Here is a 26,477-nt window from a genome sequence, read left to right on the forward strand (position 1 = left end):
GATTTCACTCATATGTAGAATTTAAGAAACAAAACAAATGAATATGGTGAGCAGGAAAGAGAGGCAATCCAAAAAACATACTCTTAACTATAAAGTACAAACTGATGGTTACCAGAGGGGAGGTGGGCAGGGGGATGGGTTAAAAAGGTGATGGGGAGGGGTGCCTGGGTGGCTCAGTCATTGTCTGCCTTTGGCTCAGGTCATGATCTCAGGGTCCTGGGATCGAGCCCCACATCGGGCTCCTTGCTTGGCAGGAAACCTGCTTCTCCTTCTCCCAGTCCCCCTGCTTGTGTTCCCTCTCTTGCTGTGTCTCTCTCTGTCAAATAAATAAATAAAATCTTTAAAACAATAAAAATAAATAAAAAGGTGATGGGGATTAAGGAGTGCACTTGTGATGAGCACTGGGTGTTGTATGTAAGTGATAAATCAATAAATTGTACACCTGAAATGAATATTACACTGTATGTTAACTATCTGGAAGTATAATAAAAACGTGGAAAAAGAAATTAAAGTTATGGTAAAAGTAAAATAGGAAAAACTTATCAAAACAGACCAACTACTTTGAGGCTGAATAGGCTAATAATAAAAAAAGGAAGTTGGATTCATAAAAATATTGTTGTTATTAAATATCTGTTACAATAAGCAAGAAATGATATAATAATAAGAAAAAGCTGTCCCAACAACATTGAAAATGCATGGTTGGAAAATTATCATTAGTATCCATAAAACTGTCCACAGCAAAGCATAATCCAGCTGAAACACTGTAGTCCCTAAGAAAAATGTGTACTAAAGAAGACTCAACAGGATTTCTACAATTTATACTTCAATTTGGTTTCCAAAGATCTATCAGTATGAAGAAAGGGGTGTTTGGGTTAGTAGATAAAATACTTCTGTGTATTAATAAAATGTCATTTGTTTCCTACTACCTGGACTGAAAACTTTACTAAGGTCTTATCAAACCTGGATAGCTGACAGGCCAGGCCCTGAACCAGATTGCACCATAAATACCAATTCTTGAGGTCCTAGTGAATAGTACAATTATGTTGCTTATGAAGAAACTTGAAATGCCATTTCTGTAATTCTGCAATTTTACCCCTGAATCAATCCCTTAAAAAGTGGAGTCATCAGTTCTAAATGGCAAGTAAAGGGATTCCCACATAACTTTGCATAACCCCAGAGACTAATTTCAATTACACATTTGTGTTTTTAATGGCCATTTAGAAATGCTAGGCCTGCTTCAGGAATACTACACAATGTTTACAGAGTTTAGTAATTAATGGGAAGATATAGAGTCTCAGGGGACTTGCTCTTTAATGTATTGGAATATCCAGTCCTAGAATTGCCTCTATCATGAGAGAAAAGTGGAGATCAGCTCAGATACAATGCTACTTCTCTTCCCTAACCAAATAGAAGAAAAAATGTCTTAGGATGGGTGATGACCAAGACCAAAGCCCAGAATTGGGGTCTAGGAAGAGTCCGGGGAGCCATTAGAGCTTTGTCTTCTTGGTCTCCAGGTTGATCATGTTCCCTTGGGTAGGGGAAATCTGCTTATCCGCTGGCTCCTGTAAATCCTCTGGCTTTGTAGGAGCATAATAGTAGCCCATGATGGAGAAGATCAGGCAGACCACCAGCAGGAGACAGGAAAACAAAATGAATTCAGCCCACTGCAGGAAGAAATAAATATAAAAGAAGAATATGAAGAAACTTTAAATGGATCTTCATAGGATGAGGACTAGGGAGCAGACTGACTCAGGGTCATCAATGTAGGCAGAAGTTTGTTAAAACAACAATGGCTTCACTGGCCTCTCCTCATATGGCCTACGGTGGCCATGATTGCCACTCTTACATGTCCATTTTCCTGGCAAAGTCTGTTTATATGTAACCCATCTTACACACAGCACTGAGTGGGGAATGTGGGGGCAAAGGGGTGGGGTAAGAGGAAGGAAAGGAACTTGGAAGGGGAATCTTGGGTAGACACAGACTCCTGCTTGCATCAGATCCATACCTGTACCAGGCCACTGAACTGTGCCACAACAAGCACGATGATATTCCCAGCTGCGACTGTTAACAACCAGGCTGCCTGGAGTACAGATTTCATGCTAGAGGGAGCCTAAAGAGAACACAGGTTTGTGAGTAAACAAACTCCCTAACACCACCCGATGACCCACGCATCTGTCCAGAAAACTTTTCCCACAAGTTTCCAAATCTGAACTCCTTCCCCCTCCAACTTCAGCTAACATGTTGATTCAAGGGGTGATAATAATGTCAACAGTAATAATAAGATGGACCTCTTAATTGAATATTTAATTCATGATATCATATAATCTTTATTATACCCTAGGAGATAAATTCTATCAGTATTCTTACTTTACACATAAAGAAAAATAGCATTAGAGAGATAATTAACTTGCTCAAGTTTACACGATAAGTTGTACAATCAAAATTTGAACTTGGGCAATTTGGCTCCACCATCCTTATTCCTAAAGTACGCTTTCCTAGATCCCAAACAGCATCAGTTACTATGCTGCACTGCCATGATCCTGGGAGTCAAGATGACTCTGTTCAGGGTCATATATATGAAATCTAAGACCAAAAAATATAGAGGTCTTGGCCAGGATCACATACCTATTTAAGGCAGTGCGAAGATTAAAATTCATTCTTCCCTGAGCAATATATCCACCTCCACTTTCACTTGCAAAAACCTACCTGAGAATAAGAAAACTCAAGTCCTGTGACAGAGAACATGACCTCCCCCGCTGTAACCAGGGCATATTGTGGTAGCTGCCATGCAATGGACAGTTTGTTGGTAGGAATGTCTTCCATTTTCCAGGCCTGAGGATCATGATTGGTGCTCTTAGTGAGGAAAAGAAGAGATGGGCTTATCAGCAGTCTCAGGTAAATATTCTGATCTACAGCATTCTGTGATATACCGATCCCCTCTTTGTATTTTTATCCTTCAAGAGATTGAGCAAATTCTATACAATTTCAGTTTTTTGAAATTCCTTTTGGTAACACTGCCCTCACTTATCTGGCTTCAGTCACTCAGATACCATTATTGACTGAGTCCTTCAATGGCAGAATATTTTGATATTGTAGTTTGGATTTCCACTGTTTGACCTATAGGTATTTTGATCCTGGCCAACATTTTAAATATAAAATGGCATCTGAATTATACAAACACAATGAGTTTTCAGAAAGCACATTCTTGAGAAGAGTTTAATTCCTTGTCCAATTTTCTATGTAAGTACAATTAAACTGTTTTTATTTTTCCATTAAAATTTTTATTTTACTAAAATTGCTTTTATCAAAATGAATTATTTTCTTAGTAAACCTTAAAGATTTTGTTGATCAATTTTGAAAAATCTATATCAAATGTTGCCTGCTATTTTAAATTCTATTTATTGGCCATCATTTTTAAACTCAAATCTTACACATTTAAATTATGTCAAAAAGGCAATTTTTGGGGTGCCTGGGTGGCTCAGTCATTAAGCGTCTGCCTTCGGCTCGGGTCATGATCACAGGGTCCTGGGATCGAGCCCTACATCGGGCTCCCTGCTCCGCAGGAAGCCTGCTTCTCCCTCTCCCACTCCCCCTGCTTGTGCTCCCTCTTTCGCTGTGTCTCTCTCTGTCAAATAAATAAATAAAATCTTAAAAAAAAAAAGAAAGAAAGGCAATTTTTCTGTAGAATTTTGGTCAAAAAGAACTTTTTCAGGGTCAAATTTTTGTTGCTTATCTTACCAAATATACATGATTAATCTTTATTTCTTTGTCTAGAAGTACTTTTACTATGCAGGTTTTTAGCTATGGTTGGTTTTATTTTATATAGTCTATGTCTACTAATATTTGTTATAAAGAGGATAAAAATTCTAAAATTATATGTATTTCTTGGAGTGAAACCATTATTAGGTAGTGGGTATAATATCTAAAATATTATGTGATTAAAATGGCAGTTAAAACATCAAGATCAAAAGGCTCTGGTATCCAGATGTCCTTGATTCTCTGAGTCAAAGGGCCATTCGGTTCAAAATAGGAAGGTAACTTTTGCTTCAGTTGATACTGTGAACAATACATGGGCATATGTTTGCGTTTTCTTAGGCTAAGGGAAGACCATGACCTGAACTTCTAAATCAAGGTCACATACTCAAATACCCACGGGCAGATAATTAAGAAAATGAAGCCGGCTGAATGGGAATGATGGGGGCTGTGGTAAAGTGGATAGCACAGGCCCCATCTAAAGGATAGAGCCACTATAGCACCAGCCAACTGACATGGTATTTCCTGTTATTAAATCTTCTGATTTTGTTTTTAAGAAATGTTAAGAACCCAGCTTCTTAGGTGAAATCTCCTGAATTTTAATATTGTCAGTTACTAAGGATTATTATTACTTTTGTCAGTAGTGTGCAGGCCAAACAAAACAGGACTATGGAAAAAACTGGGCCCCCGGGCTCCAATTTGTGGTCTCTACTCTAAATGCTTATTAGATCCTGGCATTCAGAAACAATATATAGGACTTCTATCCTGAGTATCATATAAAAGACAGAACAAATGATAAGTGGAATAACAGGAATACAAGTATAATGGGTTGAATTGTGTCCCCTTAAAACTCGTATGTTGAAGTCCTAACCTCTCTACTCAGGGTGAGTCAAGCAGAAAAGCCACCATTTCTCTTTGAAGAATGTGAACTTATTTGGATACAGGGTTGTTGCAGATATAATTAGTCATGTTAAAATGGGGGCATTAGGGTGGGCCCTAATTCAATATAACTGGTATCTTGGTAAAAAAGAAGAAAACTGGCATACAAGAAGAAGTCCATATGAAGATGAAGGCAGAGATTTGGGTGATTTTTCTACACATCAAGGAATACCAAATGTTGCCAGAAAGCCACTATAAGCATGGAAAAGATTCTTCTTCACAGCCCTCAGAAGGAACCAACCCTACCAACACCCTGGTCTTGGACTTCTTGCATTCATGACTGTAAAACAATAAACTTCTGTTTTTAAGCCACTCCACTTGTGGTACCTTGTTACAGCAGCCCTGGAAAACTACCACTAGGTTGTTTTATCATCTGAACATTAATTAAGGTAATATATCATATCAATAGAATAAAGGACAAAAACCACATAAGTATCTCAATAGACATAGAAAAAACATTTAACAAAATTCAACCCCCCTTCATGGTAAAAAACAAACAAACAAAAACTTCAACAAACTAGGAATAGAAGGCAACTTAACCTACTAACTGACGTCTATGGGCATTAAGGAGGGCACGTGATGTCATAAGCAGTGGGTGTTATATGCAATTGATGAATAATTGAACTCTACATCTGAAAGTAATGATACAATATGTTAATTAATTGAATTTAAATAAAATAAGAAAAAAATAAATGATATATATGAAAGACCCACAGTTAACATACTTAATGATAAAAGACCAATTGCTTCTCCCTCTCCCCCCAGGAGAATGTCTGCTCTCACTATTTCTATTCAATATTTTATTGGAGGTTCAAGGCCTGGCAAGTAGTCAAGAAAAAGAAATAAAATGCGTCCATGTTGAAAAGGAAGAAGTAAAGCTATTTCTATATAGATGACATGGTCTTGTAGTAGAAAGTCCTAAGGGATCCACTAAAAAAACTATTACAACTAATAAATGAATTCAGTAAGATTCCAGGATACAAGATCAACATATAAAATCAATTGGTTTTTCTATACACTTGCAATGAAAAATCTGAAACTGAAATTAGAAAAATGATTCCATTAACAGCAGCAGCATGGGGCACCTGGGTGGCTCAGTTGGTTAAGTGCCCAACTCTTGATTTCGGCTCAGGTCATGATCTCAGGGTTGTAAGATCCAGCCCCGTGTCCGGCTCTGCACTGGGCTGGGAATGGAGCCTGTTTAAGATTCTTTCCCCCCCCTCTCTCCCCCCCCGACCCCTCCACATGCTCTCTCTCCCTCTCTGACACAAAAACAACCAAAAAACCCTGATAGTATCATAAAAAATAAAATGCTTACAAACAAATTTAACAAAGTAAATGTAAAACCTATACTCTAATACATTGTTGAAAAAAATTCGATGTTAAAAAAACCTAAATAAATGGAAAGAGATCTCATGTTCATTGATCAGAAGACTTAATATTGTTAACAATATTCCTCAAAATCACCTACAGATTAAACGCAATCCCTATCAAAACCCAGCTGGCTTCTGTCTGATTCTAAGCTGATCCAAAAACTTATATGGAAATCCCTGGGGCCCAGAGTAGCCAAACCAATCTTGAAAATGAAGAATAAAGTTGAAGGACCTATACTTCCTGATTTTGAAATTTTCTACAAAGTAACAACAGTCAAGATAGTGTGGTACTGGCACAAGAACAGACATATAGATCAATGGAATAGAACTGAGAATCTAGAAAATAAGCCCTCACATTTATGGTCCACTGATTTTTGACAAGAGTACCAAGGCCACTTAATGGGAGAAGAACAGTCTTTTCAACAAATTGTGCTGGGACAACTGAATATTCACATATAAAAGAATAAAGTTAACCCCTTAATTCACACCATATGCAAAAATTAACTCAAAATGGATTAAAGACCTAAATATAAGAGCTAAAACTATAAAGCTCTTAGAAGAAAACATAGGCACAAATCCTCATGACTTTGGATTAGGCAATGGTTTCTTAGATATGATATCAAAAGCACAAGCAACCAAAGAAAAATAGATAAATTGAACATCATAAAAATTAAAAACATTAGTGCTTCAATGGACAACATCAAGAAAGTTAAAAAAATAACCTATTGAACAGGGAAATATTTTTAAATCATATATTTGATAACAGACATATCTAAAATAAATAAAGAATGCTTACAACTCAATAATAAAGAACCCAATTAGAAATTCAGCAAAGGATCTGAATAGACATTTCTCCAAAGCAGGTATGCAAATGGCCAATAAGCACATGAAAAGATGCTCAACATCAGTAGCCATTATGAAAATACATATCAAAACTACAATGAGCTACAATTTCACACCTACTAGGATAGCTATAAAAAAAACAAAAACAAAACAGAAAAACAAGTATTGGTGAAGATGTGAAAAAATTGCAACCCTCATACACTATTGGTGGGAATGTAAGATGGAATTCTCCTAGGGGTTCCTCAAATGTTTAAACATAGAACTACCATGTGATCCAGCAATTCCAGTCCTAGATATATACCCAAGAGAGGTGAAAATATATGGCCACACAAAAAGTTGTACATGATGTTCATAACAACATTATAATAGCAAAAAAGTAAAAACAACACAAATGTCCATTAACTGATGAATGGACAAATAAAATGTGTTACATCTATACAATGGAATATTATTTGGTAGTAACAAGAAATGAAGCACTGATACATGCCTCAACATGAATGAACCTTGAAAAATATGTCAAATGAAAGAATCCAGACGTAAAGGGCCACATATTATATCATTCTATATTTCTATTATACGCCTGCTGCCAATGTTATCTCTTTTAACATACCTTCTAGAGACCTTAGTAGGCTTTCTAAAGTCATGATAGAACCTATCACTTTACACTAGAAATAAGTATGTGATCACAGGATAAATTCAGATCCAAATATAGATATATAAATATAGAAACAGTTACATGCAAGGAGAGAGTAGGGGTGGCCATGAGCTACTTACATTAATAATAACAAACAGATAAGCTGTACCAGGGTCTAGTAGACCCATATTCAGTGAAAAGTTCTTATCTTCTGTTCTACAATGTACCACAGGGTATCTGGAACGGGACAATTTTGGTTAGAATAAACACCACAGCCTAGAAAAGCACTCCCATCTCCAGGGGAAAGACTGATCTCATCTCTCTACTCAGGGTGAGTCAAGCAGAAAAGCCACCATTTCTCTTTGAAGAGAAGTCTCTAGGAGTGAATTATCTTTACGCCAGGTTTTTCTGCCGCTGATCTGAGCTCTTCATTGCCTATCAGGTATTTTTTTAAATCTTACATCTAAATAAAGAAGGCACAAATCATCTTTTTTTGTGGATTTCAGGCCCTAAGTGTTTTCATTGAATTCTTATGAAATTTTCTCCTCCAAGTCTTCTGAATTAGTGGAACAGTGTAAAAAAGTGAACCTGAGTATACTCAAAATGAGCTGAGATATACCTAATCCCCTCACCTATATGCAAATAAAACATTTAAAAAACAGTTGTTGATAAAAGTAAAATGTCCACGAGGGTAATGCTCTTACTCTCCACTTTGTACAGTTGTGTAAGCAGACACACCATAGTCTTCACCAACACTGAGGGTGATATCTGTACCCAGGGAGATGTTGACCTCTTTATGTAAAGTATTAACAAACCTAAGGGTAGAGACATTGTTACACATCAGACAAACCTTTATAAACAGGGACACCTGTTTACCACTATATCCCCAATGCCTAGAACAGTTTTTGGCACACAAAAGGTCATGTTATTTATTGTTAAGTGGATGAATAAATGAACTCACATGTAAGAAATAATCAGTAGTCTTAGTTATCCTTAACTTTATCTTTCCTGAGGTATTAGTTTTCCATCTGCCACACCCTCACGTCATCTCTAGCTAGGATGGACACTATCATGATCACCCATGGCAGTCTGAGTCTCCTCACTAATCCAGCTTAGGTGCATCCAATTTCTTTCCCTTTTATAATGGTGGGATTCATCAGTTGAGACTCCACTAAGAAAAATAATTATGTATATGTATAAATATATATACTAGAATTATATAAACTGATACTGTATCCTCTTATAAATGAAGTCTGATTTGACTTATGCAAAACTCAGACTCCCAGCCCCTGGTAGGTTGAGTTATCATTTTGGAATCTGCAGACAATCCTGGACACTTCCAGAATGATCTTTTAAAGTGTCCTGAACCTGGATTCCTAAACTGTTTCCTCAGTATGGGTTTTGGTATTTTGATAGCTTTTGTACTAATCTCTGGCCCACAAGATAAGAAGGGCAGTTTCCTCTAGAACCCCTAATGTTGATTCCTGCACTTTAGATAATCCTGCACTGATCTAGAAATTTCCTTTTACTCCTTCTGGGAGCTCCTGTGGTTCTTCTGGCTCTTTCCCCTAGGGAAGTCCTATCCTCACTATTGTCTTACTTATTTTGAACTGTTTACTTTTTCTAAAGCATATTCAAAAGCAAATTATTATGACTGTTCCACCCTTCAGCAAAGTTCAGACATTTCATTAGAAGTTCTCCTCTAAAGTGCTAGTCTCAACAGCAACCACCTAATCTTGATGGCCATAGGCACGTGCATCTCTCTATTTAATGCCTGATTATCTGCTACAGAGAGCAGGTGACCTCTTGGGGGCTCCATCTCTGTAACTTTCTTTAGCTGTCTGACATGACTTTCAGCCTTATCTGGATTCAAAACCAAGTTTTTGACTCCAAAGGTGTTACCTTTACTACACCATGCCTCTACTGGTTTATCATAAAATTATACTTTAAAAACACAGTAAGAGATATTCAACTACCAACCATGAAGGGAGGATTATCTGCTCACTTCTAAATTTTTCTCTGGTGATCACAGAGATGGAAGTACTCAATTATTTTCCTGAGAGCAAAATAAATGGATAAAATTCAACAGAAAGGGATGTGTGCAACAGAGCTCAGGGAGCATATACACATATAGGGGTATCTTTTTAACACACATGGGAAAGCAAGCCTATATGCCTCTCATTGTTCTGGAAAATGCTTCTGACACCAGTGCCCTTGATATTATAGAAGAGAGAATCCATGTACAAGACAAGTAGAATGTGAGGCTGCTTTATCTGAAGCCTCACAGATCAGAAGAGACCAAGATACAAAACAGAGTGGCCTTGGATCTCCTTGACAACCAAACCTTACGGCTGTCATCGCATTGGTTGTTTTGTTTTCTTCATCCTTCACCTATAATGGAGGAAAGTAAAAATCAGTTACAGTTGACAAGGAACTGATAATCAGAAAATCTGATCATCAAGCATATCTTTGGTAACGTATTAATGAGCTGGTCAAACTCAAATAACAATTTGGACCCTAAGGCTACTCCTCAACTTACCATCATGCTGGAAATGTTTTTTCCATCTTCTAGAATGATCAGACTGTACCAGTTCTTCTCCTCCATAGAATGCTTAGTATAGACAGACAGATTGTGATATTTTAGGTAGAAGTGGAAATCCTGGCTTTTTGTCTTTAGGTGGAGCTGGGCATAGCGTGGCATCTTCTGTAGAATGAAGAAACTGTCACATTCACATTCTACCCTATCACAGGCATCACTGTCTCATAGAATCCCATGGTGGGTGAGCTCATCAGATACTTTCAACTTTGCCCTTTAACCCAGCAATTCTATTTTTAGGAATACTCCATGTGAGAGTAATTAGAGGCATGCATAAGGATTTATGAGTAAGGATGTTCTTTATAGGATTATGTATATTAATAACAAAAACTTAAATACCTATAAGGAAATGCTTCAATAAACTATGATATATCCATAAAATGGAATATTATATGTCCATTAAAATCATGTTCTCAAATTATCTAAGGACACAGAAGGATGCTTATGACATGATTAATGTTAAGGAAAAAAAGTTCAATACAGCATATAGAGTTTGACTACTTTTTAGAAATTAGTTTATTTGTGTATACCAATATGCTGATTGATCATCTCTGGGTGATGGAATTATAGGTGATTTTTATGTCTTTCCATACACTCTCCAATTTTCAACAACAGATGTACATTACTTTTATTGTTAAAAATAATATTTTAAAATAAATATTTCAGGGGCACTGGGGTGGTGCAATTGGTTAAGCATCTGACACTTGGTTTCAGCTCAGGTTGTGATCTCAGAGTGGTGAGATCGAGCCCCGTATCAGGGTCTGCACTTGGCATGGAGTCTGCTTGAGATTCTCTCTCCCCCTCCCTCTGCCCCTCCTGCTCATGCTCTCTCTCTCTCTCTCTCTCAAATAAATAAATAAATCTTTAGAAAATATAAATATTTCAGAATATGTACAGTAATAGTAGTGAAAATATGCAAGCCAAATCCTTCCAGAGGATGTGATATTAGGAGGCAGTTTGAAATAACAATACAAATTACAACCTACTGAGACCTTACAATGTCCCCGACACTATGCTAAGTGCTGTACATATAATACTTATCCTTACAACAGCTCATGGCGTAAAAATTATTGCCATTTTACAGTTGCTGAAACTGAGGTTTAGAGATAAAATAACTTGTTCAGGGTCTTACAGCTAGGGAATGGCAGAACCAGGAATTGGACTGGGGACAGTTTGACTCTACAAGTGCATGCTTCTAACCACTATATTATGCTGTCACCTTGTTGCATAATCTGAATGTGTTTCTAATTTGTTCAAGTCCATATCTCACCTGAAAGGATCTGATGGACTCCTCCAACAGAGTATTATTTTCATCTCCCAGTACTGTCACCTTCACCTCATCATCTGCCAGATTCAAGGCTTTCAGGAAAATCTCTTGGGGACCAGGCTGCAGTGGGGTCATTCTCTTAGGACAGAGAACACATGTCAGAATTACCAACAAACCTTCCGATACAAGGAGTACACATATCTCAGTCCTACCTCTGACATCCTAGTCCATCTAGTCAGGAGGACACAGTTTTCTCCCTCTCAAGGGCATTTGGCTTAGAAAACTCTGAAGGCAGTTTGGAGAGGGAAACACCAGCTCAGTGCAGCAAGCACTGATGCTACATGAAAAAACTCCATGCTTTTTGACTCAGTTGTGATCTCATACGTCATTCCCCAATGGCTATTCAATCTGCCAAATATTCAAAAGCCTGTCCTCCCAAAGAGATGAAGAGATAGCTTAGATATTAGTGTTGGGGAATTCCTTGACAATATACTCTGAATCACTTAGGTGGGAGGTGGGCCTCATTTTGCATTGCTCTTCTACCCCTGTATCTACTCATTTACCACAGAGAGTTATGATGCATCTTCTTCAAAACAGGTTCTGTGCTAGGTCCCAGGTAATCAGGATTGAACAGGCAGAAGAGTGAACAAAGATACGGTCTTGCCCTCATGGATCTTAAGATTTATTGAACTCACATTAATTTTTATCTCTACAGCTGCAGCAACTGCAAATGCCAGGCTTGCTAGGATCATACCAACAGCCATTTTCCTAAGCGATCTGCAGAGGAAAGGGAGAGACAATTATATGGAAACTGTAGACTGTAAAGGCTAAAACTGAAACCCTCTAAGCCTACCATTAAAGACCTTTCCTGATTTGGTCCCAGCTACTTCTCCCCTTCACACAGCTTTCTTCCTCTACTCATCACACTGAACAGTTCTCTGTTAATTCACCACATTTTCCCACCTCAACTTCTGTTTTTGATGGTCTTTCTATCCATTATGTCATCATACCAAAAAATAATAGTAATGCAGCCAGATTTATTGGACATTTACCAGATTTATTGGACATTTACCAATGTCCATACAGTTATGCCATGAACTATACATTATTATCCCATTTTCTTCTCCTCCATAAGTCTTTCTTGACTCTGGCAGCAAGAAGGACTCTCTTCTTTCTCTATAATTCCCTGGCACTTAGCTTCCCTACTTGCTGCACTTAATATATTTCACTTTGGGTAATAATTATCCTTGCATGTGTTCTACCTCCCTTACTAAACAGTGAACTCTTTCAGCACTCATTTGTGCTGTTATATTTGCATGGCATTGGTGCTGAACTCAGTAGTATCTGCTCAACTAATGAGTAAATGACAAAAGGCCATTTGAATATCGTAATGTGGCCATCAAAAAGAAATTGCTATTAAATCCGGAATTAGAGGAGACTTGAAACCCTCCTCTGTCAAATTTACAAAGAATAACACTTCTTTTTCTTTGTTTTTATTTATATTCCAGTTAATTAACATAGTGTAATATTAGTTTCAGGTGTACAATATAGTGATTCAACAGTTCCATACAACATCTGGTGCTTCTATTTAGAATGGGAGAAAAGCAGTAATTAGGGACAACCTATTTCTGCTCTTACCAGGTCCCCACTTTGTTGCATATGGACAATAAAAGATTTAAAGCGATTAACTGTCATTATAGGATTTAGACTTTGAAGAGGCAACATTCAGGAACAAAGCAACAAGTTGATTTAGGAGCCTATTCTCACATACTTTTGAATTTCTGTGAAGCTTAGATCTACCCCTTCAACATCACACAGTTAAGTCTGCAGGAATGGCTTGGACTCTTTATAATGAGAATTAGTTAGATCTAATGCCCATCCTCCAGTACCAGTAGGCATTTAGTTTATCTTGGATACATAGAAGCAGAAAAATGATACACTGAAACAAATAATACAAAGTAGAAAGTGCTGACATTGAATCTTTATCAAACTGAGCAAATATTAAGTCAGTCTGAGCAACAAAGGCATAGTGAGCACTTACGAGAAGTTAATTCCACATTTGGAAACCAGACGATAAATGACAAGATCAAACAATGGGATGAAGATAAGAACCAGAAGGGGATTTAGTACCTGTAATACCATGGTAAAAAGGATTAGTTAACAAAATGTTCTATCTTGAGTGTAAGCATGTGCTCTCAGTTCCTTGTGTGCACTCTCTCTAACATTCAAACATACTTTCATCATACTAAGTACAGAATGATTCCACATCTCTCAGTCCCTTTACACCCAGGACTCTAATTTCCCCTGCATAGCACCTCAGCTTCTAAATATCCTACAGAATCAGTTTCATTTTGAACCTGTTTTTCTGTCAATCAGTTAGGAGTTCTTCCCCCTCATTTTCACTTATCTTCTCCTGTTCCACAGCCAAAGGGAAAATGTCATGGAGAAAAGGAGAGAAGGAAGAATTGGGGATTAAACAAGGGTTAAAAAAAGAACTGGGAGTCACCAATAAACTGAGATTCTGACTTCGTTATTCACACAACAAAGCCTTACACTTTCTTGAACAATATTTCCAAGATACTACCTTAACATGGAAAAAAAATCCAATGCTTATACTTTTCCTGTGAGCTCAAAATTCACCCTCCTTGGAGTTGGGCAGGAGCTGCTTACTTAAAAGTGGATGTGAAAGAGAAGTGTGGTGCTCAAGGAGAATATTTCCATCCCTATCTTTAACCCTCCTCAGCATACAAGGAAAGAAATGTCCAATTATGGTTGGTAATCCTAATACTTCAGATAGAAGTATAGATGAGGAAAGCCATAATTCCCATGAGTATAGAGAAATCTCCTACCTGCATCTGGTCGGGCTGAAGCACAAAAAAACCCTGAAACATTATAACAAATTACATTTATACAGGGGCTAAAGACAAGCTTAGATCAAAAATACTGCTGATTTCCGTGATGAGTATGGAGCCTGCTTGAGATTCTCTCTCTCCTTCTTCCTCTGTCCCTCCCCACCCCTTGTGCTCTCTCTCTCTCTCTTAAAAAAAAAAAAAGCTTATTAGCAGGTGAGACACAAAAGATAAAATCCATCAGGTCTTTGGTTCAGGGCCACATTGTGCTTTTAAGCGTATTTGGGGAAACAGACTGGGAATGGCTTCAGGCTATGTTTGCTAAAGGCAGGTAGGCCTAAGGGAGAATATTTTTTTTCTTGCAAGAGAATAGGGTCAGTGTGTTTTTGTTAATTTCAGTCACTGCAGTTGTAGGTGGTAATGTGTAGCACAAGACATCATGGTTAGGGTGAAGACTTCCACTAACACATAGTGTTTCCAGAGTTGTTCTCCAGAGGGTCAACAAGAGAACAACTATAGTAAATCCTGGGCAACAAGAGAAAGGGGAAGAGTCAACTTATATTTGATGGGCTCCAAATGGGCTGGTTAATGAAATCCTGGCATCATTCCACCCTGCCTTCTTCACCACTGAGATAGTAGAAAAACAACATAATAATCTAAGTAGAACAATTGAGAGCAGAGATGAAACTCTGCATTTGCCAAAGAATGGAGACTAGAAAAACAGAAAATAATGTTTGCAACTTTCCCGTTCCTTATTCATACACAAAATATTGCACTTCCAGGTCCTCCACATGCTCCCTGCCCGGAGACAGAGCTACATGTGTAGTAGCAGCAGTCCACCCTGAGCCTGCTGTGCCCCAGAAAGGCTGAGGGGAGCAAACAATCTCGATCCCACGTCTAGATCACTTCATTTACTATCTTCTCAGTACTTCCCTGTACACACTTGAAACCTTTCCATCCTGATATTTCTGATTTCTAAAGATAAGATTCTGTTTTTTATTTCTAGAGTAGCTTTTTAAAATTTTGCCTACTCAGTACCTTCATGTTAAAGACACCTCTCTTCTGATCTTAAGTCAGTTTTCAGGCAAAAAACACAAATCGTTTTTCCTTAAAAAAGGAAACTTATTTAATATGAATAAAAGAATAGATTTCTCTGGAAAATCTTTTCTCACCAAATTACCATTCATCCTGGTGGCTTGCAAGGTCCATCGTGAGCCCTAGGGCAGACAGACACGATTATGAGAAATCTCTTTCCTGTGAGAGGAAAGGGGCTGGAAGAAGAGGTAGCCTTCAAAAGAACTGTTCTTACCTGCTGATCCAAAAGAGCCCAGAACATGGGCAATGGGATATAAAGGAATAGTACCCTAGTCAGTGCCTTCACATCCATAATGAGCTGCTTCTGCAAGAAAGGGGAAGAAGGAACAGGTTGAATTGCTAAACTTGGTTTTCTTGCTTAGAGCAGAAATGTGCCAGAACAGTAAGAGAAGAGGTCAAATGCAGCAAGAGGGAATCAGTTTGGACTCAGGAAAATCTCCATGGAGGTATAAGATATTTCTGCAGTTCCAACTTACAGGGTATTTCTCAGCTGCCCAATCCAGCCAGTGTTGTCGCTTTGGAATGTCCCCAGAGCGGTTGTTGAAACGGTTGGAAATAGCAAACTAGGGCAGAGCATAGATATCAGAGGAGAGACAAAAAGAAACCATTCTAATTCATTATCCCTTCCCTCAGACACACATACTTTAAGTGACTTACTCCAACCCTTTGATTTCATCAGACATTGAATTTCAGAATAGTTCAGATATAATTTTATCTATCCCTACATCCTGTTGGCAGCATATGTAACATATACACATTTCAGAAGATTTCTGCCAATTTTAAAAAAATGGTTACATTATTATTATTATTATTATTATATTATTATCATTTTACTTAATGGTTGAGTAGAGGCACAGAGGAAGATGGATTAATCTGTTTGCCAAAAGGTACAGAGGTAGAACAGGGGTCATTGGGAAAAATGAATACCCATGTTTGAAGGTCTTTAAGCTCAGCATAGCATCTCTTTCCCATTGATTGAAAAAGGCAGGTAAATAATTCAGACTTACCCAGATACATTTGGCAACTTGAGTCACTATGTTTCCTTCAGGAGGTGGTTTTCTGTATATTTTGCTTCCCATTGCAAACACAACTGCAGTTGATATACAAACAAGGTTCTTAACTTCTCCTGTAGCACATTCGGTATGTCAGTGCTAAGGACAGGCTGCTGAAGTGTAGGAGTGACTGGCAAATCTTTTAAAGGGAGGGGACTGATTTAAACTTCCTGACTTTTGGAATTATACAAATTATGCGAGCCAAGAGAAGAATAAAATGGTTAGTTGTTAGGGAAGTAATCCGTTGAGACCTTCCTCTATCATAGAAATGGAACTCTCTTCTTTCCCCACCTCTACATCTGATATTTTACCAACTTTTCATTGAGACTCTTTCTTCAGTGTAGTTCCCATCTGCCTTTCTTTTGCTTTACTATTACTACAATTCGTGTTTAGGACCTCATGACCTCCGCCCGGGATTATTAAAATGTCTTGCAACTAGTTTCTCAATCCCTGTTATCTTCCTTCTCTTATCTGATGCCAAATTAAAACCTTCTTTCCAGGACCTACCTAAAAAGCCCAAACTCCTGGCATGAAAGGCCTTCCCAAATTCATATTATCCTGATGATTATTATTATCAACCATCTTTGAAGGTTTATTATTCTATGTAAAGTGTTAAGTATTTTATATACATTAACTGATTTCACCTGAAAAAAATATGTACTACTCTTTGCATTTTATTGAGGGCATTGAAGATAAAAGAATTTAAGCAATTTATGCAGATTACATAGCTAGAAAATGCCAGAAATTGCATTTTTGACCTGAGGTCTGTCTGACTCAAAAATCTATGCTCTTAACCACCACAAAGCATCTCATTCACTCATTCTTGCACTAAACACTGTGCTAAACACTACTGGGACTGATGACAAAAAAGATGTGGCCCCCGTGGAGCTCACCTCAATCTACTGCTTCCCACTTTATGTTTCATTATTTTCCATTAGGTATTCTACATTCTAACCACTATTCATCATTCCTACAAAAAATTCTATTCTGTACCATTATTGTACTTGAGTTCATTCTCTTTTCCTCACCTCATATTCTTTAACCACATCTCCACAGCTAATTATAAGTGAATTTTATTTTCTAATTTTTCTTTCTATTTTCCAAATTACCAGCATTAGATGATACTATTTTTAGAATTATGAAATAATAAATATTATTGTTTTCACGTTTATTAACTAAAATCAGCAGGAAGACTATCTTGGTACAATCCCGGATGTACTTCCTTCCTTAATCGATTTCCCAATTCCAGCAAGCTGTCCCTCTAGTAGGCCTTCTACCGAAGATGTCTTTGTCAGTGAGCAGTAGAACTTTCCAGTACCTTTACACACCAGAATGCCTGAATCTCCTTACTTTTCCTTACCTTAACTTTCTAAATTCTCTAGTCCTCTCATATTCACTTTACCACTATTTCTTTATTCATCCTCTCAGTTTCTCCAAAGCTTCTCCAAATAGCACTCTTTACCTACCACAGCCTTCTTATTGTTGACAGAAAAAAATAGTTAAGAGAAAGGGTGCTAATCCTGGGAGACAAGTGGGCAGATAAAGAGGTATCTAGACAAGAGGAAGATTTTGGAGGGGAAATTGATTGCTTCTGAAATTAAGAATGATCTGGCAATCTCAATAGTGGAGGGGACAGTGGAAATGATAAAAGGAAGGCCAGGTGATAAACTGGATACGATCACACTTAAATGTCAAAGGCCACTTAACTAAAGAAGAGGAGTGGGAACCTTAAGTTTCCCCACTAGTTCTTCCTTGCTTTAGAGGATATTGCCCCCTACTTCACAAAGAAAACAGAAGCCCTTGGGTGGAAATTGTCTCAACTTCCTAACTCCTGTATCCACACCTATCCTCTCCTCCCTCCAGTTAGTTGAAGGTGATGTACCTCTGTACAAAGGTAATTCTGCCATGTGCATTTTCATACTGATTATACTGTCTTTTTCTTAAACCATCAACCTCTTTCTCTACTGGAGTCTTCCTAATAATATTCAAGCATGCCTACCATCCTCTCTTGACTCCATGGCACTTTCAGCTATACAGATCATTTTCCCTTTCTTACCTCTTATTCACTTTCTACTCTACTCTAATCAGTCTTGAATCTTACCAATCTACCATAACTGACATTCACCGCATCAGTGACTTTCTTGTTGCTCTATTCGATGGACATTTTTCTCCCTGATCTCAGTTTCCTACTCTGTAACATTTGTTACTCTGAACAATTCCCTTAGAACTCCTACCAATTTGGCCATTCCTTCTTAGTCTCATTTGTGGGCTTTTCCTCTTCGCCTATCTTTTCTTTTTAGTAGGCTCCATGCCCAGCGTGGAGCCCAACATGGGGCTTGAACTTACAACCCTAAGATCAAAACCTGAGCTAAGATCAAGAGTCGGATGCTTAACTGACTGAACCACCCAGGTTCCTCCCTCTTTACCTATCTTTTTTAATGCTGGTATTCCTCAGGGTTCTATTCTAGTCCTCTTTGTACTTTACTCTTAATTATCTCTTAGTTATTTCATCCATTTTCATGGTTTAATAGCTATCCATACACTAATAGCTCCAGATCTTTATCTACAGCCCAAACATTTCTTCTGAGCTCGAAACCTGTATTTCCAGATAAATGTTTGATAACTTCAATTAGATGTTTCAAGGACATCTAATATGTAACATGTCCCAAACTAAATTCATTAGGATGATGATCCCACTATCTACCTAGTTGCTCTAGTCAGAACGCTACATTCAATGTTGACTTATTTTCTCCATCACTTCACATATCCAATCACATATCAAGTTTTGTCAATTCCACCAGGGTTGAGACTAGTCTGAGCTGAGGGAGGCACTCATCCTGAACACACAAATTTTAAAGAATGCCAAAAATTCAGTAATCAAGACAAATAATATCCTTGCCTCACCCTTAACCCATTCTCTCTCTACATTATAGTCAGAGACATCAATGAAAAATAAAAATCTAACAATCACTCCCATTCAGAATCCTTTTATAGCTCCCTACTCCAGATAAAGTTCTAATTCCTTAATGACTTAAAGGGTCCTTCATGATGTGATTTCTGTCAGTTTCTCCTCTTTATCTTTCTCCTTTATACCTGGGGCAATCTGAATTCCTTTAAGGCCTTCAGATATGTCACAATTACGTCTCACCTCCTTGTCTTACAGATATCCTGTCTTCTTTGATTAATTGCTGCTAATCCTTTAGGTCTCACCTTAGATACCACTTCTTTAGGCAAACCTTTTCTGGTCTTCGTGTTTTAGTCAGACATCCCCTCTGTGTGCTCCCGTAGCTTTCTCTGTACTTCCCCAGTTGTGACACTGATCATACTATATTACAAATTCTTTTTTACTATGTCTGTCTCCTTTTTCCTGCTGGACGATGTAAGTTTTTTGAAGGCATAAACTCTGTGGCTCTCTAATTCACCAATGTGACCCCAATAGCTAGCACAGGATTTGACACAATGAAAGTTCACTAAATAAATGTGTGTTGAATCAATGAATGAAAAATATAGATTAAATTAAATTAAATTAAATTATTGTGAAAGGCCAGAGAATTGTTATTTATTGGTACACAGAAAACTGAAGCTGCTGACTAATAATGGCAACTAACACTTATTTAACATATCATAGTTTATATAACATTTCACTTATAGCACCTCTTTTGATCTTCATAATTACTCCAATATGTTAATATTATTGTGCCATGATCCAGAGGAGACACGGCACTAATAAGTAGAAAACCAGGACAATATTTGGGAAAATGTTTGGCTTCAATGGAAGAAGGAAGCAGGGAATGTATTATCACAGTTTTCCTGGTATAACACATAAACTAACTTGGAATTGGAATTAGAATCTGACTGTGACTATTAACCCCCTCCTGATAGAAAATAATCAGGACTGGACATTGAGTCTCTGGGCTCTTTCTTCCTCTGTTGAGCTCTTTATGTGTTTGGACTGGATATCTTCCAGGGGTGGGTGTCACCCAAAGGTTCAGAGTGAGAACAGGTTTCCAGGTCAATGATCAGGAACAATCACGTCCAAGTTTCCCCTTAGACTATGTAAACTAAACAACACACACACCCTCTTTCCTTTTCCTTTACTAGGTTGTCAGTGGTAAACAGAAGGCACTTGATCTAAGCTACATTGGTTTCCACCTACTTATCCAACTGCCCTCATTCTCTTTGATCAAGAGAAAACTCCTTGGGAGCCCTGAAGAGCAGGGCAGAAACAGCTAAACCTAGAAGCTACTTTAAAAGAATTAAGGGCGTTCTGCATGGAGCACTGGGTGTTAAAAAAATAAATAAATAAATAAATAAAAGAATTAAGGGACGCCTGGGTGGCTTAGTCAGTTAAGTGCCTTTGGCTTGGGTCATGGTCCCAGGGTCCTGGGATAGAGTCCTGCATCAGGCTCCTTGCTCAGCAGGGAGCCTGCTTCTCCCTCTGCCTGCCGCTCTCCCTGCTTGTGCTCTTTCTCTCTCTCTCTGTGACAAATAAATAAATTTTAAAAAATCTTTAAAGAAAAGAATTAAAATTGTTTTCCAATTACCAGATAAATAACTCTCAGATGAAATAAGCTAGTTTGAGAGAAAGAATTAATTATCTTCCTTGCTTCCTTACATATTTTAGTGTAGAGCAGTGGATCTCAGCCTTGACTACACATTAGAATCACCTAAGAATTTTAAAAAATTATAGATACCTAGGCCCCATCCTGCAGAGATACTGACTTAATCACTCCCATATGGGGCAGAGGGATCAGTCTTTTTAAAAGCTCTCTAGGAAAGTTCTTAGTTGTGTAACCTTGGGTATGTTTTCTTTTCTTTTCTCTTTTTTTTCTTTTCACTTTTCTTTTCTCTTCTTTTCCTTCCCTTTCCTTCCTTCCTTCCTTTGGTTTCTGACTTCATTCAGTTAATTTATTTCCAATGTCTAGGGAAAATTCCTGCAATAACACTTACCTAATAGGGTTAGTGTGAGGATTGAATTAAATGGCTTAGATGATGTTTCTCATCAACAGGCATCAGTGGTTATTAATTTCCCCTGTCCCAGTGCACTCACCAAGAGCTATCACCATAAGTAATCCTGGAACTCCGAAAGCCAATGCATAGCAGTCTTCCCCAAAACACTGCACATCTCCTAAAAAAAAAAAAAAAAAGTCACCCTGAATCTTGAGTCTTTGATGTTTGAGGCTCTATTCTGCAAGCTCAGGTTTGTAACGTCATAGACAGCCATCCTCTTTCCTCCTATCAACTAATCCATAATCCTTCTTTAGGGTCAGACAAATCAAGATTTTAAAAAATTATCTCGGATTTTTAAACCCCTGTAAAAGGAGAGGATGGACATCAGGAAGCCGTGAAAAGATTTTTGACTGGCCAGAGGAAAACCTTATACAAGTCCCCTCAGAAAAGATCCTAACCTCTCAGCATGGGTGTGATAAATGTAGAAATCAGGCTCCCTGCATTGATGGAGAGGTAGAAGACAGAGAAGTATCTAGTCCGTTCCTTTGCCTGAAAAACAAAACAAAAACCAAACCAGGACAAATCATCAATGCAATGGGCCTCCCAGCTCCAGATCCACCCTATGTTCAGACTAAGCTGGAGGTACATACACAGAAACAGATTCAGATATTGCCTCCATGCTATCTGAAAATCAGATTAGATATTTTAACACATAACCCAAACATATACCCATCTTTCAAATCCCAGTACCAGTATCTTTAACACTCTTATACCCCTCGTAGGCAAAAATGATCATCCTATACACTATGCCACTTGTGCCCTATACATGTCTATTCTAATATTAATTTCTTTGCATTAAATGTCTGTTTCTTTCAGGAGGCTGAGAGTTCCTTTAGAACAGAAATCATATCTTACTCGTTTCTGTAATCCCTACTACCTAGCATAGCACCTGACATATATTATAGACTCAACACATGTTTATTGACTGAATTAATTAAGTGAATGAGTTAAATAATAGATATTGTGGAATGTGTGCTAGGAATAGCACTTGAACACAGTTCCTGTAAGCACTAAGTGCTTACAGGACAGTGGATTAAACTGTTGATTAAGCAAGGTAGTTCACCTAGTGCTTACAGGAAGTCTACCAAAGAGTATAAAAGGAAATCTGTGAGCTTAGAAGTTGTTGGTGGAAACTTGGAGGTGGGTTTGTCTTATTACTGAAATGTCTTTGTGGAGCAGTTACCAAATGAAGCAACTTTACGATGAAGTTGCTGATGTTTTATTCATTATGTCTCATTCTGGCACCACAGGTCTTTTCCTGACACAATAGAATGATCTGTCCTTCCTTATTTACTATTCACAGTGTGTTTGCTTCCTCCTCTGGTCCCCTTTTCAACCTATTCCACTCACCTATTTGTACAGTTCATTGTGCATAGAATCCCAAAGGCTGCCAAAGGTCGGTATTTCTCCAAAGTCAGCAAGCAATTATGATCTATGGTACCCCAGACAGATAAAGAATATAAAATAATAATTCAGATGGTCTGAATGGTAGGAGAAACACAAGAGCAGGACACAGAGAAAGAACAGAGAGAGAAAAACCAGAAACATGAGAAATAGCTATAGATTAGGGAATAATACATGAAGACAGGCAAAAAAGAAAACAGAGAGCAAAAAAGAGGAAACCAGAAATGTTGCTACTTAAGAATAGACTCTTTTCTGAATTCTTAATCTCAGGAAACAAACTGAGGGTTGCTGGAGTGGTGGGGGGTGGGAGGGATGGGGTGGCTGGGTGATAGACATTGGGGAGGGTATGTGCTATGGTGAGTGCTGTGAATTGTGCAAGACTGTTGAATCACAGATCTGTACCTCTGAAACAAATAATACAATATATGTTAAGAAAAAAAGAAGATAGCAGGAGGGGAAGAATGAAGGGCGGGAAATCGGAGGGGGAGATGAACCATGAGAGACTATGGACTCTGAGAAACAAACTGAGGGTTCTAGAGGGGAGGAGTTGGGGTGATGGGTTAGCCTGGTGATGGGTATTAAGGAGGGCACATATTGAGTGGAGCACTGGGTGTTAAACGCAAACAATGAATCATGGAACACTACATCAAAAACTAATGATGTAATGTATGGTGATTAACATAACATAGTTAAAAAAAATAGACTCTTTTCCTTGCCTATGTGTCACAGTTTCCTCATACAGGCCCATTTTTAGCTTATCCATACTGGGTCCCCCCCCCCCCCCCCGCATTAATAGTGGAAAGTGTTTAGGAAAGAGGGAATGATCAGACAAGTTCATCTATAAAATCTCTTTCTGTTTTATTCTGAACAATCATTTTCCCTTTCACAGGATCTCAGCCAGAGATGCTTAAATCATCTCTACACTGCTCATCATCTCCCATCCCTGAAGCACCTACCAAGTTTCTTCTGAAATACCTCAAGAGAGGGTAAACTCACTACTTCAAACTCTATTTGAAGTTTTTCCTTCCATTGAGCAAAAAACTTCTTATAGCTTTCACTCCTAGTTCTGGTTTAATTACTGACATCCTTCCAATATCTATGGACAGCTATACTATTTTCTTTAATTCTTATCTTATATAGGCTAAATTCTTCAATTCCTTCAACCTTTCTTCATAAGATGTGTCTTAGGCCACTCACCACGCTGGTCACTTTCTTTTAAACATCTTCCAATGTTTCCCTCTATTAATGACCAGTACCCAGCACTGAACAGAACTCCTGACCTGTGGATTACGTCAATCTTGGCAAATAGCTACCTGGCAGGTACATTTTTAATGCCTGCTCTACATTCTTGAAATCACAGAAATAACAGGATTCTTACATGTTTTTCTTCAAACTGGTCTCCACCAAAAGCTGCCACGCAGGGCTTGATACCTCCTGTCCCCAAAGCTATTAGACTCAGGCCAACCAATGATAGGACTCTGAAATGGAGAGGCAAGGATACTAACCATATTGATACTAAACACAACTGCAGAAATTGGATATAGATATACAGGAGAAAAAAAATGTGCACAAGGACAAACACCCCCTTCACATTTCTTCATGTTTCCATCTTCCTTCACTCCTCAGAGAGACTCAGGGACACTTACAATCTTTATGACTTTCTGGCCTCTGCCAGAAAGTATACTTTGCATGGGAAGGTTTTGTCCCTGATGGTCCATTTACCCTTTGTGTGCAATAGATAGAAGCAGATACTGAAGGAACTCCAAAGTTAAATCACTGCTTCTCAATCTTGTCTTAATTTAAGGGATTCACCAATAGAAGGACCTTATAAACACCTATCCCACATACCCTTACTAACCACAGAACAAAATGGTAAAATTCATTGTAATTAAAAGAATTGTCACTAATTTTTGATGCGACACTGAAAAGGAGGCATCTAATATTTATTAAAATTTAAAATTCTTAACTCATTGGATAAATACATGTGTAGCCACATTATAAACATGAATATAAACGATCTACTTCTTGAACAACTGTAATCCTCTCTACTTACCGAATCAACTATCAGAATGTATCAAATGCTTCTGGCACAATAAACATCAATAGCTTAAGTAAAGAGGAACAGAGCAACTGGAATATATGGAACTACACATAAATGGAAATAATCCAAGCTTTGAACAAGACTTCTACAATGTGTTCTAAGGAAATATTATGCACATTTTTTAATCCTAGCAAAGTACAGATGCATGGGTAGGTGAATAGGTGAGGAAATATGGGGGACATGAGGTTTTAATAATTGTCTGCAAGCATATGATGAGTTTTTATGAAAAAGATACTAGCTAGGCAATCTACAAGTCCCCAGGTGTTTAATAAAAACAAATGAGGAAGATAAAGTAGGAAAGAGTTCAACTGGTCATAAAATAGTTTTTTTCCCAACCACTTTGGTAATAAAACAATAGGTTGAAAATAAAGGGATATCTCTGCTAAGAAAACAGAAAATACCTGTAACGAATGTGTGAGACATTTACCTGTCTAATGGAAGAATAGTGGTTTAGTTTATTCAATGATTTTACTCACGTGTGTACCATTTGTCCCCCTATTATTGGTAAGGCACCCAAGGACTTGACCACATGGCCAAGCACATACACCAAGGAGAGATAGATGATTGTCCTGTTGAGAGAGTTAAATCAGTCAGTCTATACACAATTAAGAAATGGGCAGAGGACATGAGTAGACACTTTTCCAAAGAAGACATCCAGACACATGAAAAGATGGTCAACATCACTCATCATCAGGGAAATACAAATCAAAACCACAATGAGATACCACCTCACACCTGTCAGAATGGCTAAAATTAACAACACAAGAAACAACAGGTGTTGGCGAGGATGTGGGAACCCTCTTACACTGTTGGTGGGAATGCAAACTGGTGCAGCCACTCTTGAGAACAGTATGGATGTTCCTCAAAGAGTTAAAAATAGAACTATCCTATGATCCAGCAATTGCACTACTAGGTATTTACCCAAAAGATATAAAAGTACAGATTCAAAGGGGTACGTGCATCCCGATGTTTATAGCAGCATTATCAACAACAGCCAAATTATGGAGAGCCCAGATGTCCATCAACTGATGAATGGAAAAAGATGTGCTGTGTATATATAATGGACTATTACTCAGCCATCAAAAAAATGAAATCTTGCCATTTGCAATGATGTGGATGGAGCTAGAGTGTATTATGCTAAGTGAAATAAGTCAGTCAAAGAAAGACAAACACCATATGATTTCACTCATGTATGGAATTTAAGAAACAAAACAGATGGACATATGGGAGGGGGGAAAAAGGAGAGAGGAAAACAAACCATAAGAGACTCTTAATGATAGAGAACAAACTGAGGGTTGATGGAGGGAGGTGGGTGAGGGATGGGCTAGATGGGTGATGAGTATTGAAGAGGGCACTTTTTGTGATGAGCACTGGGTGTTGTATGTAAGTGATGAATCACTGAATTCTACTCCTGAAACCAATACTGCACTGCATGTTAACTAACTAAAATTTAAATAAAAATAAAAAAATAAACAGAATTGAGAGGCTTGAGTAAGAGCCTCAGAGTTCATACTGTTCTCAGTACTAGGATAAATGGAGTAGGAGGAGGAAGGGGTGGAAG

The 26,477-nt window shown here is 38.0% G+C and overlaps 1 protein-coding gene across 1 annotated transcript in view; it reads right to left on the reverse strand.

The window, feature by feature from the left end:
• Positions 1–390: 390 nt before the first annotated feature.
• The window catches only part of SLC15A2 (solute carrier family 15 member 2), a 32,740-nt gene continuing 6,653 nt past the window's right edge, over positions 391–26,477 (reverse strand). The window contains exons 4-22 of the mRNA XM_027586924.2: positions 25,393–25,485; positions 24,194–24,293; positions 21,810–21,900; positions 21,452–21,529; positions 16,357–16,439; positions 15,826–15,912; positions 15,564–15,653; positions 15,427–15,471; positions 14,255–14,287; positions 13,447–13,535; positions 12,101–12,182; positions 11,409–11,543; positions 10,082–10,246; positions 9,887–9,933; positions 8,247–8,357; positions 7,683–7,779; positions 2,707–2,853; positions 2,006–2,110; positions 391–1,664 (exon numbers count right to left, since the gene is read on the reverse strand). Coding sequence (XP_027442725.1) covers positions 1,488–1,664; positions 2,006–2,110; positions 2,707–2,853; positions 7,683–7,779; positions 8,247–8,357; positions 9,887–9,933; positions 10,082–10,246; positions 11,409–11,543; positions 12,101–12,182; positions 13,447–13,535; positions 14,255–14,287; positions 15,427–15,471; positions 15,564–15,653; positions 15,826–15,912; positions 16,357–16,439; positions 21,452–21,529; positions 21,810–21,900; positions 24,194–24,293; positions 25,393–25,485 — 1,855 coding nt within the window. The 3' untranslated portion in view covers positions 391–1,487. The remainder of the gene's footprint in view (positions 1,665–2,005; positions 2,111–2,706; positions 2,854–7,682; positions 7,780–8,246; positions 8,358–9,886; positions 9,934–10,081; positions 10,247–11,408; positions 11,544–12,100; positions 12,183–13,446; positions 13,536–14,254; positions 14,288–15,426; positions 15,472–15,563; positions 15,654–15,825; positions 15,913–16,356; positions 16,440–21,451; positions 21,530–21,809; positions 21,901–24,193; positions 24,294–25,392; positions 25,486–26,477) is intronic.

The sequence above is a fragment of the Zalophus californianus genome, chromosome 1 (genome assembly GCF_009762305.2).
Source record: "Zalophus californianus isolate mZalCal1 chromosome 1, mZalCal1.pri.v2, whole genome shotgun sequence".
Lineage (NCBI taxonomy): Eukaryota > Metazoa > Chordata > Mammalia > Carnivora > Otariidae > Zalophus > Zalophus californianus.